The 19,110-nt window shown below is 40.4% G+C and overlaps 1 protein-coding gene across 2 annotated transcripts in view; it reads left to right on the forward strand.

Moving 5' to 3' along the window:
* Positions 1 to 19,110, forward strand: part of LOC117522227 (discoidin domain-containing receptor 2-like) — a 58,434-nt gene that overhangs the window by 13,521 nt on the left and 25,803 nt on the right. For both annotated transcript variants that reach the window (XM_034183618.1, XM_034183619.1), the window contains 6 exons: positions 3,292 to 3,529; positions 4,938 to 5,085; positions 7,055 to 7,157; positions 13,628 to 13,811; positions 14,339 to 14,579; positions 15,616 to 15,681. In XM_034183618.1, coding sequence (XP_034039509.1) covers positions 3,292 to 3,529; positions 4,938 to 5,085; positions 7,055 to 7,157; positions 13,628 to 13,811; positions 14,339 to 14,579; positions 15,616 to 15,681 — 980 coding nt within the window. The remainder of the gene's footprint in view (positions 1 to 3,291; positions 3,530 to 4,937; positions 5,086 to 7,054; positions 7,158 to 13,627; positions 13,812 to 14,338; positions 14,580 to 15,615; positions 15,682 to 19,110) is intronic.

Consider the following 19,110-nt stretch of genomic DNA (forward strand, 5'->3'; position numbering starts at 1 on the left):
GAAAATAATGGAACGTCCTGGTTTTCCCTCTGCCACTTATGCTGACATGAGCGCAGCATCAGTGGTGAGGACCACAGCAGGTGGAAAAGACAAATGGCACACCCACATATTACCTGGCTGTTGTAGATAGATGATGACATTCAGGATGTGGGGGTGGATCAGTTGTCTGCCTGGGTGGTTGCCAGCTGAGACCCACAATGGTTCTGAAGTGTGGTGGATACAGTGACAATTGTTGTACATGCAGCATATAGTGCAACATAGAGTACATGCTCCCAAACCTGACACAACCTCACTTGAACTAACTTTCCCTCTATTTCCTTTACCTGCAACATTTTGCTTTTTCTTCTCTTTTCTTACCACCCCACATCCATCCACATCCATTTTAACATCCACATAGATGCTGAGAATGACAGCCTCAACACTGCATTTAATCTATTATTAGACTCAATTGGCTTCACTCAAAATGTAAGAGTCCACCCACCACTTTAACCATACTTTAGATCTTGTTCTGACTTATGGTATGGAAATTGAAGACTTAACAGTATTCCCTGAAAATCCCCTTCTGTCTGATCATTTCTTAATAACATTTACATTTACTTTAATGGACTACCCAGCAGTGGGGAATAAGTTTCATTACAGCAGAAGTCTTTCGGAAAGTGCTGTAACTAGGTTTAAGGATATGATTCCTTCTTTGTTATGTTCTCCAATGCCATATACCAACACAGTGCAGAGTAGCTACCTAAACTCTGTGAGTGAGATAGATTATCTCGTCAATAGTTTTACATCCTTATGGAGCACAACTTTGGATGCTGTAGCTTCTCTGAAAAAAAGAGCCTTAAATCAGAAGTGCCTGACTCCGTGGTATACCTCACAAACTCTCAGCTTAAAGCAGATAACCCGTAAGTTGGAGAGGAAATGGCATCTCACTAATTTAGAAGATCTTCACTTAGCCTGGAAAAAGAGTCTGTTGCTCTATAAAAAAGCCCTCCGTAAAGCTAGGACATCTTACTACTCATCACTAATTGAAGAAAATAAGAACAACCCCAGGTTTCTTTTCAGCACTGTAGCCAGGCTGACAAAGAGTCAGAGCTCTATTGAGCTGAGTATTCCTTTAACTTTCACTAGTAATGACTTCATGACTTTCTTTGCTAATAAAATTTTAACTATTAGAGAAAAAATTATTCATAACCATCCCAAAGACATATCGTTATCTTTGGCTGCTTTCAGTAATGCTGGTATTTGGTTAGACTCTTTCTCTGCAATTGTTCTGTCTGAGTTATTTTCATTAGTTACTTCCTCCAAACCATCAACATGTCTATTAGACCCCATTCCTACCAGGCTGCTCAAGGAAGCCCTACCATTAATTAATGCTTCGATCTTAAATATGATCAATCTATCTTTATTAGTTGGCTATGTACCACAGGCTTTTAAGGTGGCTGTAATTAAACCATTACTTAAAAAGCTTGATCCAGCTATCTTAGCTAATTATAGGCCAATCTCCAACCTTCCTTCTCTCTCAAAAATTCTTGAAAGGGTAGTTGTAAAACAGCTAACTGATCATCTGCAGAGGAATGGTCTATTTGAAGAGTTTCAGTCAGGTTTTAGAATTCATCATAGTACAGAAACAGCATTAGTGAAGGTTACAAATGATCTTCTTATGGCCTCAGACAGTGGACTCATCTCTGTGCTTGTCCTGTTAGGCCTCAGTGCTGCTTTTGATACTGTTGACCATAAAAATTTATTACAGATATTAGAGCATGCCATAGGTATTAAAGGCACTGCGCTGTGGTGGTTTGAAACATATTTACAATTTGTTCATGTAAATGGGGAGTCTTCTTCACAGACTAAGGTTAATTATGGAGTTCCACAAGGTTCTGTGCTAGGACCAATTTTATTCACTTTATACATGCTTCCCTTAGGCAGTATTATTAGACGGCATTGCTTAAATTTTCATTATTACGCAGATGATACCCAGTTTTATCTATCCATGAAACCAGAGGACACACACCAATTAGCTAAACTGCAGGATTGTCTTACAGACATAAAGACATGGATGACCTCTAATTTCCTGCTTTTAAATTCATATAAAACTGAAGTTATTGTACTTGGCCCCACAAATCTTAGAAGCATGGTGTCTAACCAGATCCTTACTCTGGATGGCATTACCCTGACCTCTAGTAGTACTGTGAGAAATCTTGGAGTCATTTTTGATCAGGATATGTCCTTCAATGCGCATATTAAGCAAATATGTAGGACTGCTTTTTTGCATTTGCGCAATATCTCTAAAATTAGAAAGGTCTTGTCTCAGAGTGATGCTGAAAAACTAATTCATGCATTTATTTCCTCTAGGCTGGACTATTGTAATTCATTATTATCAGGTTGTCCTAAAAGTTCCCTGAAAAGCCTTCAGTTAATTCAAAATGCTGCAGCTAGAGTACTGACGGGGACTAGAAGGAGAGAGCATATTTCACCCATATTGGCCTCTCTTCATTGGCTTCCTGTTAATTCTAGAATAGAATTTAAAATTCTTCTTCTTACTTGTAAGGTTTTGAATAATCAGGTCCCATCTTATCTTAGGGACCTCTTAGTACCATATGACCCCAATAGAGCGCTTCACTCTCAGACTGCAGGCTTACTTGTAGTTCCTAGGGTTTGTAAGAGTAGAATGGGAGGCAGAGCCTTCAGCTTTCAGGCTCCTCTCCTGTGGAACCAGCTCCCAATTCGGATCAGGGAGACAGGCACCCTCTCTACTTTTAAGATTAGGCTTAAAACTTTCCTTTTTGCTAAAGCATATAGTTAGGGCTGGATCAGGTGAACCTGAACCATCCCTTAGTTATGCTGCTATAGACTTAGACTGCTGGGGGGTTCCCATGATGCACTAAGTATTTCTTTCTCTTTTTGCTCTGTATGCACCACTCTGCATTTAATCATTAGTGATTGATCTCTGCTCCCCTCCACAGCATGTATTTTTCCTGATTCTCTCCCCTCATCCCCAACCAGTCCCAGCAGAAGACTGCCCCTCCCTGAGCCTGGTTCTGCTGGAGGTTTCTTCCTGTTAAAAGGGAGTTTTTCCTCCCACTGTTGCCAAGTGCTTGCTCACAGGGGGTCGTTTTGACCGTTGGGGTTTTCTGTAATTATTGTATGGCTTTTGCCTTACAATATAAAGCGCCTTGGGGCAACTGTTTGTTGTGATTTGGCGCTATAAAAATAAAATTGATTTGATTTGATCCTTATTTTTATATTCCTTCCCTTCTTTCTCTAACTCTTTTTTATTCCCTTCCACCTCATCAGACTTGACTTTGACAATGGAGATGGTGATGGGGCATGGTGCCCTGACATCATGTCGGAGCCAGATGGACTGAAAGAATACCTCCAAGTAGACCTACGGTCTCTGCACTTCATCACATTGGTGGGAACTCAAGGTCGCCATGCAGATGGCATGGGAAACGAGTTTGCCCAGCGATACAGGATCAAATACAGCCGAGATGGCACCCACTGGGTGGGCTGGCATGACCGGAAGGGAAAGCAGGTGAGCAGAAATTACTGTATGTTTTTGGTTGTTATTCCTGTCTCTTGTCAGTTTCAGTTTATGGATGTATGTATGGTGATGGTTTATTTGAATAAAGCAAAACATAGCTTTCTGGTGTTGCAGTATTCTAATAACAGTGTGCAAACAGTCTCAGACTGTCAAATAAATGGTCTTGAGTAGATTTAAATTCCTATGAGGGATTGGTCAACTCAAGTGATGGGCCCAGCTAACCTAAAAATTAGCTTTGATAACCACAAACTGATATGTTAACAGGTGTGCAGTCAACCCAAATGAACTATTCAGCTTGTAGCAGAGCAGGGAGAGATGGAAAATCTGTTGGTCAGGTGGAACTTGAGGACGTGTGTTGAGGACTACTGGATTAGAAAGTCCAAAAGGAACAAAAATGTACTTTTTGGGATTGCTAGTGTTTTGGACTGTTAAATCTTATTCACAAATCTATTAGCAGATTTAAAGTTAGCAAAATTACATTTAGTAGAAGCTAATTTGTCCCCTAATGCTTTTCAGAGTTAGTTGAAAAGCTACTCTACTATACACAGTCTATGCTCCACTTACAGTGAAGTTAGCATCGCTAATTAGTTGTTAGCTGATGAGGTGAACTGTGCCCAACATTATAAATATTAGTTAAGCACACAGTGCATCTGGAAAGTATTCACAGGGCTTCACTTTTTCTACATGTTGTTGTGTTACAGCCTTATTCCAAAATGGATGAAATTATTTTTTCACCTCAAAATTCTACTCACAACACCCCATAATGACAACATGAAAAATATTTTTTGAAATTTTACAAAATTTATTAAAAGCAAAAACTAAGAACTCACATGCATGTAAGTATTCACACCCTTTGCTCAATGCTTTATTGATGCACCTTTGGCAGCAATTACAGCCTCGCGTCTTCTTGAATGTGATGCCACAAGCTTGGTGCACCTATCTTTGGGCAGTTTTGTCCATTCCTCTTTTCAGCACTTCTCAAGCTCCATCAGGTTGGATGGGGAGCATAGGTGCACAGCCATTTTCAGATCTCTCCAGATATTCAATCAGATTCAGGTCTGGGCTCTGGCTGGACCACCCAAGGACATTCACAGAGCTGTCCTGAAGCCACTCCTTTGGTATCTTGGCTGTGTGCTTAGGGTCATTGTCCTGCTGAAAGCTTGCAAAATCTTGCAAACTCAAGCTCATATTTTATACATTTAATTATAAAAGGTTGTTTTTGCATTGTGCAGTCATTAATTGTGAAATATGAGCACTGGTGTCATGAAGTGAATGTGACTCCAAAAGTCTGAGTTTTCTCCTGTCTGGAGCAGTACATAGATTTACACCTGTTGTATTGAGTATATATGTGGTTTGCTTTGAATTTGTTTCACTCGGTGTGTCTTTTGTCATTTGTCAGGTCATTGAAGGGAACAAGAATGCTTATGATGTCGTGTTGAAGGACCTGGAGCCGCCTATCATTGCCCGTTTTGTCCGCTTTATACCTGTGACAGATCATTCCATGATCGTGTGCATGCGAGTGGAACTATATGGATGTGAATGGCTTGGTTAGTCTTAATTACTGTTTCACACATGGCAACATCTTCATCTGAGTGCTATAATATGCAAATAATGAGCGTTTATGAGTTCAATGGTACAAATATTTCATGAGGCGAAAGCTTGAACATACCATTCAACGAAGCCTCGATGAATGGTATGTTCAAGCTTTCGCCTCATGAAATATTCGTTCCATTGAAAGAATGTAAACATATTCATTATTTGTTTTATATAACAGCTAAAATAGATCATTGTCATTTGATATTATATTAATTTAGAAACAACAGAAAAGGGACTTACATTTTGTTGCGGTACTGCACTGACTTTGTGTACTTCCAAAAAAAAAAGAAAGAGTTTGTATACATCCTCACTCCAGCGAAAAATCAGGTCAGAAATTTGTACAGCTTTTCAGTGTAACTTCCTCCTAACAGCTCTTCATGCCTCCAGATGGCTTACAGAACAATGGATTTATTTTGTGTGTGTGTGTGTGTGTGTGTGTGTGTGTGTGTGTGTGTGTGTGTGTGTGTGTGTGCGTGCGTGCGTGCGTGCGTGCGCAGAGTGCAATGGTGCCAAACGTATGGAACCAAATTTTCTCACTAAATTTAACCAAATTGCGCTCTAAATGCAATGCAACACAAATGGGACAAATAGGTCATGTCACGTGACATCCACTCAGCTGTTATAAAATAACATCTACTGCAACACTAATTCATGAATTTTAAATTCATTAATTTTATTTATTCTTTGTTGCATAGCTTGTTTTATATAACGAGTGAGTGGATCCTTGTCCTTTGATTGTTGCCTTGTATATCATGTGACTATTCGTACCATTTGCCGTTGTGTTTCATTGACTGTGCGACAGTTCTTTTTTAGCGTACAATTTTGGTGCTATATGAAATGAGCTATTGCACGCACAGAACACCGTGCATGCTCACACTACCAGGGGCGGTGTTTAGCTAAACATAGCGGAGTTTGTTTTGCTGACAGACAACGATTTGAAGGAGCTAATTGACGCTGCTAATTCTTTGAACACACACAAAAAAAACAAATCCACCATACAGTAAGCCATCTGGAGGCATGAGGAGCTGTTAGGATGAAGTTAGGATGAAAAGATGGACAAATTTCATACCACTGAACTCATAAACATTCATTATTTGTATATTATATAACAGCTGAGTGGATCCTTGTCATTTGATTGGTGCTTTGTATGTCATGTGACATGAATTATTTGTTGGTTCCATTTAGTGTGTAAATTTGATTCCATTTAGCGTGCAAATTTGTTTCCATACATTTGTGAACCCCGCCCAGTAGTGCGGGCAGCGTTTAGCTAAACATGCAGATTTTGTTTTGCTGACGGATGACAATTTGGAGGAGCTAACTGACGGTGCTAACTCTCCGAACACACACACATACACACACGAAACAATTCCACTGCGCTGTAAGCCGTCTGGAGGCATGAAGACTGTTAGGAGGAAGTTAGAATGAAAAGCTGGAATAATTTCTGATGTGTTTTGTTTTCACTTATTTTTGGACTCCTATTTAATGTTTGTGTTGGATTGTTGATGTCAGAGCAGCACTGATGCACCAAAGCTGGACAATTTTTTGACATGATTTTTCGCTGGAGTGAGGAGGTACACAAAATGTTTTTCCTTTTTTTGGAAGTACACAAAGTCAGTGCAGTGATGCACCAAAATGTAAATCCCTTTACTTTTGTTTATAAATTAATAATGTAATATCAAATGACATGGATCTATTTTAGCCGTTATATAAAACAAATAATGAATGCCTTTACATTTTTTTCCAATGGTACGAATATTTATGTTCCAGCTTTCACCTCCATGAAATATTCATACCATTGAACTCATAAACATTCAATATTTGTATATTATTCGGACTTATCTCAATTTATAATATATCATAATCAAATTGTTAAATGTAAGCAATCTGTATGTTCACTGAATATTGTCCTGTCTTATTTAGATGGCCTGATATCATACAGTATTCCACATGGACACCAGCTGATCTACAGAGGCCTGGATGTCTACTTTAATGACTCTGTATATGATGGAGCATCAGCTGAAAGGTCTGGAATTTACTGCCCCTTTTAACAGACAGATAATGTAGATGGAGGAAGAGATTAGAAATATGTTCATTGGTTTTATGATCATAGCTTTTTTTGTGGTTATTATTGTCTGCCAAGTATCTCCCCTTTCTCCTCAAGGGCACCACAGCAGATGAAATCTGAATTTGCACGTCGACCTGACACAAGTTTAGCACCCAATCCCCTTCCTGGCACAACTCCACATTGCATGGAGAGCGGGAATGGGTGGTCTTGAACCAAGAACCTTCTGTATCGAAAGCAAGTGCACTAATCACTTGACCATCACTTGTCTGCTGAGTATGATACATCAAAAATATATATTTGATGTTGAACATTGACTCTAAACAAAAAGCCTAAGACCTAGTGATGTGTATTCTACGCACTATTTCCTCAGGAGCAAAGATTTAGGTCAAACGTCATGAAAATAACCCTAAAGGTAGTTGTAAACCATAATTCAGGTCCATCTTCAACCAAAGATTATCACCAAATATTTATCCATCTTCAACCAAAGATTATCACCAAATATTTAATGTCAGAGGTTGCTTGCTTTTGGCATGTTCACCTCTATATTTATTTCTGATGAAGTGAACACTTTTATGGTATGAAATGCCATAAAGGTTTGATCATTTATTTATGTTGACTTCATCAAAATTAAATGTTGTTCCCTCCTGGTGTGCTGGCTTTTAGAGGTGGACAGATCGATCCTAATATCAATACCAACGCTGGTATTGATATTGACCGATCCTCGTGTAAAAAGATCGATGCTCAAGCTTTTTTTCTCTCCCACACGCACTGACTGCTGCGCACGCAGATTCACCAAAGTCTACTCTGTCTGTAAAAGCAGCGCTGCGCTGTGTCACACAACACGGAGCAGCGCACTCTTGTATTGTGGTTTGTCAGCCCTCTCTACCTCAGGAGATTTTAAGTTGTGTTGAGTGATATTTTTTTAAAACAAAAATGTTGATTGTGATAAATTATTTTGTTGTCACGTACAGTGTTTGGCGAAATTCTATCCTAGGTCTTTTGGATCCTTTGGATCTATGAAGCTTAAATATAAAAAAGTATCGGTATTGATATCGGCGATACTGGGCCTGTATTTACTTGGTATTTACTCAGTGTCGCCCACCTTTACGGGCTTTCTCCTGCTTCTGAAGACATGTAGGTTAACTGAATTGGTGATTCCAAAGAATGTGTTTGTCTAAATATGTCAGCCCTTCATTACACTGATGGCCTGTCCAGGTTGTACCCCACCTCTCGCCCAATGACCGCTGCAATAGGCTCCTGTCCCCTATGACCCTTAACTGGAATAAGCAGGTTTTTAAAATTGATGGATTATTATTATGATTATTATTATTATTAAAGACATTAATAATGATTTACTGAGATCCCATATAATGTCTGCTAAATTGTGGGCGCATTCCAAACTTTTACACATTGAATTGATCAGCATTTTGTCTGTGATTTACAATGGCAAGAAAAAAAATATATGAACCCTTTGAAATTTCTGTTTTCTGCATAAAATGTGTTCAGATCTGCACCTAAGACAAAAGCACAGACAAGCACAATGTGCAAAACAAATGACACACAAACAGTTACAGTATAATATTTCATGTATTTATCGAACACAGCCATTAATTATTTACAGTGCTGCTAGAAAAAAATGTTAACCCTGAAGCTAATGACTCCAAAAATAGCCAAATGGAGTCAGCAGTTAGAAAAGCTAAAGTCCAATCAATGAAATAAAATCTGAGCCGGGTATAGAGCTACTTTGACTTATTAAAAAAAACCTCATACTTTGAGTTTGCTATAGTTGATATGAAACATGCCTTGCAAAAAAAAAGAGACCTCAGAAGAATTTCCATTAAGAATTTGTTGATTTGTATAAGACTGGAAGGTGGTCAAAAGTGGCTTTAGGTATATACAGTCCACAGTCAGAAAAACTGTTCACAAACAGAGATGATTTACTGTGGCCACTCCCCTTAGAAGGGGGTGCCCAGCCAGCACAGAATAAAATTCCACCATATTCAAAAGATTAAACAGGCATTGTGTCCATTTTAGGACACAATGGAGGAAGCTGCTGCTTTTTGGGGAAAAAAAAGCCATCACTGCAAAGTTTGAGAAGGTGAATGAATAATTGGAGTGTCAGGGTTGGTTTGAGACTGTCCTGGATCCAGACTAAGATACAGGTTTTTAACAACTTCCTGGACTCAACCATCAGAAGTGCATCTGTATGTGGTGAAAGTGTTGAACTTGTAGAGACATTCACAGTGAATGTCTCTACAAGAATGTCACACTCATCAGTGGCATCCATGTCTATGGGTCCTCTGCCTTTGAGATCCAGAGGTGCCTGGGAAGAGCTTATGGAGTCATGCCGGTATCTTTGCATGTAAACAAAGGTCCAAGTCTTTAGGGTCCTGCTACTGTCTGTCTTGTTGTATGGACACTAACCAGTGACCTAAGGCAATGTCCTTGAGACCAAGTACCAAATGGAATGGCTGGAATGGCTTTGTATCAAATGAGTGGTTACTTGGAGAGACTAAGATGAGGATGGAGTATCATCTTTGACATTTTGGTCATGTGGTGTGTTTCTCTGTGCATGATCCAACATGTAGGTGCTTGAGTATTGAGGACACCAGCAGCTGAAGGCCAATGGGACACTCACATTTCACCTGGCTGCAGCCGATAGATGGCTGTTTTTGAGATGTGGGAATGGACCAGATGACTGCCTAGGTGGTTGTCAGGACCCAAGGCATTTGAGTAGTATGGTGGATGTGGTGAAGCGTAGCACCAGCACATGCTCCCTGACTTGATTTGACTTGATACCAACATGGAACATCATCTCTACAGTGAGGTGCAGTGGAGGAAGTGTCATAATTTGGGGGCTACTTTGCTGCCTCGGGGTCTGAACCGCTTGCCATCAAGGGGAAAATTAATTCCCAAGTTTATCTATGTTTCCTACATTTATAATGTCAGAGTGGCTGCCCGTCAGTTGAAGATCAGTAGAAGCTGGGTGATGCAGCAGGACAATGACCCTAAACATTGTAGTAAATCTACCACAGAATGGTTTCAAAAGAAGAAAATCCACCTTTCAGTTTTGCCCAGTCAGAACCCAGGCATGAATCCAACAGAGATGCTATGGAATGACCTAGGTGATGGTCTAGTGGTTAAGCATTGGGCTTGAGACCAGAGGGTTCTTGGTTCAAATCCCTACCTCACCAGAAAATCACTAAGGGCCCTTGGGCAAGGTCTTTAATCCCCTAGTTGCTCCCGGTGTGTAGTGAGCACCTTGCATGGCAGCACCCTGACATCAGTTAGTGAATGTGTTTGTGTGAATGGGTGAATGTGAGGCATCATTGTAAAGCGCTTTGAGCATCTGATGCAGATGGAAAAGTGCTATGTAAATGCAGTCAACTCACCTCAAGAGAGGTAGTCGCACCAGACGTCCTGAAAGAAGCTGAGCTGAAGCAGTTCTGTAAGGTACCAGAAGTACTTGGTTGATGTTATTGGCACCAAAGGAGGTTGAACAGTTATTAAATCCAGACAAGACAGTACGGCTTGTGATACAGACATACTGAATATCTTGGTGAAGACTCCAGCAAGCTGGTCACCACATGCTTGGAGTACATTCCTTGGTACTCCATCAGGTCCAGCAACCTTTCTTGAGTTCAGTGACTTCAGCATTTGCCTCACATCTTGTTCCTGCAGTGTGGTTGTTTGAGTTTTAAAGGCTGGCATGGGCAGTAACACTGTGGCAGGTTTATTCATCTCAAATCAAGCAAAGAAGAGGTTCAGCTCCTCAGCCAGTGAGGCATCTGCATTGGTAGAGCTGTTAGTTCTGCCTCAGTAGTTGGTGATGTGCAGACCTTTCATTTGTTGTCGCTACACCTTTCATTTGTTGTTGTTTTTCAACTGGGTCACAATCCTCCTGTTGTAAGTCATCTTTGCCTACTTGTTGCCCCTTTTCAGGTCAGCTCTAGTAGTGCTGTACTGTCGTATTACCTGACCCACAGGCAGTATTATGGCTTTTAAGAAGCATCTGAACTGTGATCCAGGGTTTTTGCTTGGGGAACATATGGATGTATTTGTCAACCATACTATTGTAGGAACAGCTTTTAATGGCGAAAAGCAAGCCTCTGCCAAGTTGTAATGATTTTGCTGCTTGGTTTTATTGAACTCCTGGGCGGGGGGGTGTAAACAGCAAACAGGAGCAATGAAACCTGACCTGACTGGTCAAGGTGAAGGAGAATTACAGTAAAGCAAACTTTCTTCTTGCATAGTTCACGTCAGCAGAAGCTGAAGTTCCTTTCTATGTGAATGTAACCGTATTCAATTGCACTACATGCAACTGGGCTGGTTCAGTAAACCCCTCGACTCTGCGTTGTGTGATTTTATTGAAGATCGGGAGGCTCACTTCAGAACTTTGTTTATTCTGAACAAAATAGAAAAGTGATCAGACATCACAGCTCGGTGTCTCACTCCGACAGCACACTACAACACAAGTTAGTGTGGGGATAAACAGGTAGTTAAATATATGTTACAAAGATGTACACACCTGTAAATGATATGAGCACCGCTAATACATATTTCAGCTCAGTTACAGCTTCATATCATACCAATTGTGAAAGAAATGCCTAACGGTGTTGCGCTCTGCAACTCACCTTGAGCGTCTCTCATACACTGATAAGGCGGTACCACTGCCTACCCGGTTTATATAGTCAACAGAGAGAGAGGGCGCTCTTGAGCCATGGAATTAGTGAAAACCACACAACGGGCAAGTGGAATGAAACCCCACAGTCTCTGTTACATTCCCCCCTGCTAAATTCCACTTGCTACCCGAAAAAAAAGAGAAAAAGAAAAAAATGACTTCCAACCAGTATTCAAATATCAGGTACAGTAAACCACTATGTACATAAGAAAGAGGGAAAAGAAAAAAAAAGTATTCATTTGACAAAAAAAAAAAAAAAACACCTTCTGTTCTTTACTGCTGAGGTAACGACCTGAAAATTACAGTCACAAACCCAGAAGTGCTGATGGGGTTCAGCATGGTATCCAGTCGCTTGTCTTGTGTGTATGAAGATGTTTTCTCAGAGCTGTTGCACTCATCACTTTAAAAATACGAGGTCTATTAGAAAAGTATCCGACCTTATTATTTTTTTCAAAAACCATATGGATTTGAATCACGTGTGATTGCGTCAGCCAAGCTTGAACCTTCGTGCGCATGCGTGAGTTTTTTCACGCCTGTCCGTTGCGTCATTCGCCTGTGAGCAGGTTTTGAGTGAGGAGTGGTCCACCCCTCTCTTCGTTTTTTTCATTGTTTAGGAATGGCTCAGAGACTGCCGCTTTGCTTGATCAAAATTTTTTCAGAAACTGTGAGGGACATCAAAGTGGACACCATTTGAGAAATTCAGATGGTTTTTGGTGAAACTTTTATGGGCTTCAAAGAGATTACGGAGTGTTACTGTCGCTTTAAAGACGGCCCAGAGCGACTGGTGGTGCGCCGCGCTCCGAAGCCGCCATTGACAGGCTGAGCGACCATTTCATTTCTAAACGGATGGCTGTCTGGATCCGTGACCATCGTGTGCAATTTCTCTGGTTATCACAAGAGCTGGACATCAACGATTTTCTGGCAGATTTCACTTTTAACAAGAGATTTTGTCATGGAAAGCCGAGCGGAGGCTTCGTGCGTCACGATGGATTCGCTACTGGAGCGAGACAAAACCACCTCCGTTTTGGTCTCACAGGACGGCTTTGAGATGGCATTCAGACAGCTGTCGGTGGTTTTTCCATCGAGTGATTATCCAAGAAATTGTAGATGTGCCTGGACATGCCAGAACATGTCCCGTGAGGCTTCATCACGGCGTTGCTTTGCACCATGCGGCACCTCCATGACATGCAAAGCCTCCTCTCCTCTTTCCATGACAAAAACTCCTGTAACAGTGGAATGTGCCGTTCATTTCCAAACTGGACGCTGTGTTTTATCCGGGATGTCATCTGACTAGCACAGGAATTGTGAAAAGACGTGGACATCAGCATTTTTTCGGCACATTGAGACAGATGTGCGGAGGAATTCCGCGCGTCACGGCGGTGCCGCATGGCGCAAAGCAACGCCGTGATGAAGCCTCACAGGACATGTTCTGGCATGATGTCCCTCACAGTTTCTGAAAAAATTTTGATCAAGCAAAGCGGTAGTCTCCGAGCCATTCCTAAACAATGAAAAAAACGACGAGAGGGGTGGACCACTCCTCATTCAAAGCCTGCTCACAGGCGAATGACGCAACCGACAGGCGTGAAAAAACTCACGCATGCGCACGAAGGTTCAAGCTTGGCTGACGCAATCACACGTGATTCAAATCCATATGGTTTTTGAAAAAAAAAATAATGTCGGATACTTTCCTACTAGACCTCATATCTGCACTCCACATTGAAACTGAATTTTTCTGTCCCTCCTCTAGTCTAACAAATGGCCTGGGCCAGCTGACAGATGGCACCTGGGGTTTGGATGATTTTCTCCACAGTCACACGTACGGCATGTGGCCAGGGTATGACTATGTGGGCTGGACCAACAAGAGCTCCTCCAAAGGCTATGTGGAGATGACCTTTGAGTTTGATCATGTCCGAAACTTCACTTCTATGAAGGTGAGGAGCCAGAATAGTCATTTTACTGACAAAGTTAAAAGAGTCTGGCTAATGCTGCTTGCAGTATCTAATACAGGGGTGGGCAACTTGTTCCAGAAAGGGCCAAGAGGGTGCAGGTTTTCTTTGCAGCCACTGATTCCACCAGGTGATTTCACTGATTAACTGATTCCATCTGCTCAAAGTGATATTAATCAGTGAAATCACCTGGTGGAGTCAGTGGCTGCAAAGAAAACCTGCACCCTCTTGGCCCTTTCTGGAACAAGTTGCCCACCCCTGATCTAATATATCTGCAGTCATGTGTGACGGGTCAGTGCTTTCATCTGCAATCACAGACGGGAGATCCTGCTTTCATAAATTAGTCATCCATCTCGTGCTGAGCCCATTCACATGCTGCTGTGAGTGATTCTGTACCCGTTGAGTCAACATGGAGGGAATGAAGATGAACACAATAAGTGGCAGCTTGTAAAATGCCGCCACCCCACCCCCACCCAGGCTGATCCTGTTTGTGTTTTTACAACTTCCCACAGGTCCACTGCAACAACATGTTTAGTCGAGGGGTGAGGACTTTCAGACAGACCACCTGTTACTTTCGGTCTGGATCAGACTGGGAGGCTGAACCAGTGTCATTTCGGCCGACTTTCGACCGTACAAGCCAAAGGGCCCGTTTTGTCACTGTGCCTCTTGGGGACCGCACAGCCAGTGCCATCAGGTGCCGTTTCTATTTCAGTGATGTCTGGCTACTGTTCAGTGAAGTGGCCTTTCAGTCAGGTAAATCAGAGCCAGGTGCGGGCGTCACCTTCCTGTCAGCACCTGATTACAAGCATTTATGTTCATCCATCCATTTTCTACACCCGCTTACTCCAATTAAGGGTCACAGGGGGCTGGAGTCTATCCCAGCAGTCACAGGGCATGAGGTGGGGTACACCCTGAACAGGGCACCAGTCTATCGCAGGGCCACATATAGACAAACAAACACATTCACACCTGCACCACACCTACGGACAATTTAAAGTTTACAATCCACCTAAGCTGCATGTCGTTGGATGTGGGAGGAAGCTGAGCACCCGGAGGGAACCCACGCAAACACGGGGAGAACATGCAAACTCCACACAGAAAGGCCACAGGTGAGAAACAATCTTACGACCTTCTTGCTATGAGGCAACAGTGCTAACCACTAAGCCACCTTGCTGGCCACATTTATGTTCATGTTATATTAACTCAACTTTACCTAATTTCTGTGTCTTTTAGTGAAGCTTGGGGCTAGTGGCCGGTGATCACCTTAGTATTTCTTCTGTTTTTCTTGTTGATTAATGCTGAAAAATTATACTGTATTTCTTGTCTTTCTGATGCCTGATTCTGTTTTTTCTCTCTGTTTAAGGTGCAGCTCCATCCAGAGATGGGAGTTGTATTTGTGTTGGCGACCCTCCTGTCCTGTGCACCAACAGCATTTCTTGTATATTCGTCCATGTTCTGACATTTATGTTTGTAGCATGGCCCAAACAGAGGGTCACCCCTTTGAATCTGGTCTGCTTGAGGTTTCTTCCTCAGAGGGAGTTTATCCTTACCACTGTTGCTCTGGGGGTTAGTAAGGTTAGACCTTACCTGTATGAAGCGCCTTGAGGCAACTCTGTTGTGATTTGGCGCAATATAAATGAAAAATAATTGAAATTATATTCAGTTCAGTTTTGCAGAAAGACTTTTGTCTCTCACACACTGGAAACGTGAGAATTTAAATTGAAATATGTTTATTATAGATGATCATGGCTGAGTTACATCATTATTCATCACTTTGTTTTGCCCACAGGCTCAGCAGTGTACAACACATCACTCATTCCACGGAAACACGGACACCCCACAAACATCCTACCAGGTCAGTAACTTATTATTATTATTATTATTATTACTGTTACTAGCATGTTGCCCCTGGAGACCCACAGGCTCTAGATTGAGTAGTGTTTATAAAATAAGTAAATGACATTTTTGTGGTAAGGTTGGTAATAAATTAAACAAAGCTTGTATAATGAGTTGGAATGGCGTGTGAGTCCAGAATTTTTTAGAACCTTAGACCTCAACAATTTTTACATATTTACAATTATATTATGTATCTACATTGAAATTAAAATCACTTGCCACACTCACACTTTTTATATAAAGATGACTTACCGCCCCCTGTTGGAATGGCGTGAATCCAGAAAGTAGCACGCACGCATGCACAGCTGCTGTAAGCAGGTGGTTTTAATTTGACAAACAAAGACAGTGGCTGAAGACATTAAAACCACTGAAAATGTTAACTCATCGTATCAACATGAAATTTAAGTCAGTCATGGTAAGAGCAACAGGAGACTTCTCTAAACTAATTAAAGCAATTGAGCTACAAAAACACAATAAATCCATAACACTAACAACACTGTTAAACTAATATAAATCACAGTAACAACATTTGAAACCTCAAAACCCTGAACTCCCATGGTGCATTGCAGTACAGCATCCATTGTTTATTGGTTAGCTTAAATTGCTAATTTCTCCAAAAAATATTTGTCCTATCAACTTTCCATTTTTGCAGCGTTCATCCTTGACCCAAAATACATAAACATGCCAAATGGCAAATATCAGCTTTCCCCAGTTTTTGCATGATTGAAGCCACACACATGCACACACATCCATACACAGGCCACTTGGCTATTATAATAGTAAAGGAATAATTTGTTTATTAGATGGCTGTTATGTACATATAAACATGCAAACTTACAATATTGGCCAAATATGCTGCTGACGGTGTTGAGCTCGTTCGCTTTCTTCACCTACACGAAGAACTTGCACAGAACTTAAACAGATTGTCCGGTCGTTAGCTGGTAAGCTTTCAATGTGTGTTTTTTCCAATGCTGTTGAGATATTTATGGAGTAAGTTCATGTCCGGCTTGCTTTTTCTAATCATCCTTTTAGCTTGCTGGTTTGTAAAGAAAATATGCGTTGCGGACCGATTGTCATGGAAACCAGTCCCAATATGAGAAAATAACCATCTGGTAATCAGCCAATCAGAGCCTGTGTAGCGTCGCAGCCATATAATAAAGATTATTATTAGTAGCAGTAGTTGTAGTAGCATAATAAAAAACATATTTATTTTCTTCAATTTATCATTAGATTTATTGTTGGTTTGAACTAAATTTGCTGTTTTTATTTTTATTTGACATTTTATATAAGCTGTTTTATTATGTTCAGCACTTTGTACATTTTTCTGCTTAAAGTGCCATACGAATAATTTATTATTATTATTGTTATTATGATTGTTGTTATTATTACTGGAGAAATCTTTGTTGTTGGGTTGGATTTTAAACAAAAAGTTGCATCCTCCACAAAAATATAATAAAAAAAATTGTGCTTATAATAATATAAATGCACTTTATTGGTTTATTTATTTATTTATTTATTGTAATATGAGGCACTCTTTCAAACACTCTGATACATATTGCACTGTGTAATGATTTTGGTAGTGAAACCAAAATGTTCTTTGTGATTAAACATTGCCACCTCTTGAGCATTTTGGGAATTTCTGCTCAGGTTCCTAAATTTCAGTCAAACAGGGATTGTGTGCTGAGATTACTGTCTGACTGCCATTTGACGGGGGGTAGAGATTATGTGATCACATGCTGTGTGTGTGTGTGTGTGTGTGTGTGTGTGTGTGTGTGTGTGTGTGTGTGTGTGTGTGTGTGTGTGTGTGTGTGTGTGTGTGTGTGTGTGTGTGTGTGTGTGTGTGTGTCCACAGTAACTGAGCAACAGGATGTGTTTTGATGCAGTTCTGTGGAAAACCTCCCTTGGTGTAGATTTCAGAAATTAGGCCCCACAAAAAAAAGCATTAGTTTATCATCCTTGACATCATAAAAAATGATGATGGAGGGCAGATTTTATTTATTTATTTATTTATTGTTACTATTGTTTTTTGTTTTTGAGAAAGAGAAAACAATGCAGTAAAATTTTGAGGCTGGGAAATGAAACTTCCCCAACAATATGTCTGTCAGTTGCAATGTCTACTTTGTCCATAAAGTTATTGAACTATATCATTTTTTCAGTGGGTTGCAAGTTTACATACACTGAGATAAATGCATCTTTAGCATGGAAGGTTCCAGAAGATTCGAGAAAGTGATGAATACCGGATTTACAGTAATTAGTTTTAAAAGTTTTTGAATAACGAATTTCCTGGTCAAGGTTCATTTTGATGTGTGACGTCACGCCGGCTAAACACATGACTGTGTCCACCGAGCTGGAGGGCAAAAATCTGCTGGCCCAATCTGATTAGAATAGATTTATTTATGTTGGCAATAAAAACATATGTACAGTGCATCCGGAAAGTATTTACAGCTGCTAAAACATCTCAAAGATGATCAGTGGAAACAGGATGCACCTGAGCTCAATTTTGAGCTTCATGGCAAAAACGTGTGCCATTGCATTATTGTTTAAATAATTATTGCACACTTTCTGTAAATACTGGAAACTTCATTTCATTTCTCAAATATCAGTGTGTTTGTTTGCTATATGATATATTTAAAGGATATTTCTGATCCAGACAACCAATGATTTATAAAGGAAAATCATGAAAATTATCAGGGGTGCCAAAACGTTTGCATAAACTGTATGTTACAACCTTTATTATAATATGTATATGTCGCGGACATGAACGAGCGAAGCTCTTCAGGATTTCACCATATCATTTCAACCCAGTCTCATGTTGTGATTCAGCAGCACGAAATATACATTAATCTAGTGGTTCGTGATTCATTCTAATTCATTCCGTGATGGCTGCATGGAATTAAAAGTGAAGCGGGTTATGGTTGAGGGGCAGGAGTAGGGTTAGTAATAGCGAGTTAAAAAAAAAAAATCATGAAAATTTGAATCATTTCGTGACGGGAACACGAAAAAAAAGAGGTCCTTCAGATTTTTTTTCAGTAAAATGGTTCTTGAGAGAATTTGCCCTATTGAGACATCCCATAATCCCTTGCACCACCATAGAGTTGCTGCAGTCTAAACAACAGAGAATCTACATAACGACAACTGCAAATGAATATTATCCTACAAAAATGTAATGTTTTTAATGCTTTTCATCATGTTAACAAGAGACTGCTGCATGAAACCCTGAAAACTTGCTAAAACAAATATTCCAAATAATCCGTGTCTGCTACATTTAATCTGCATGGAATAGAATAAATGCAAAACATATTTCAGACATTTTACATATATTACTCTGGAACAAACTGGACAAACAGTGTTGTAAAGGACAATAAGCAGGACGTTTAAAGAGCAAACT

The sequence above is a fragment of the Thalassophryne amazonica genome, chromosome 12 (assembly GCF_902500255.1).
Source record: "Thalassophryne amazonica chromosome 12, fThaAma1.1, whole genome shotgun sequence".
Classification (NCBI taxonomy): Eukaryota; Metazoa; Chordata; class Actinopteri; order Batrachoidiformes; family Batrachoididae; genus Thalassophryne; species Thalassophryne amazonica.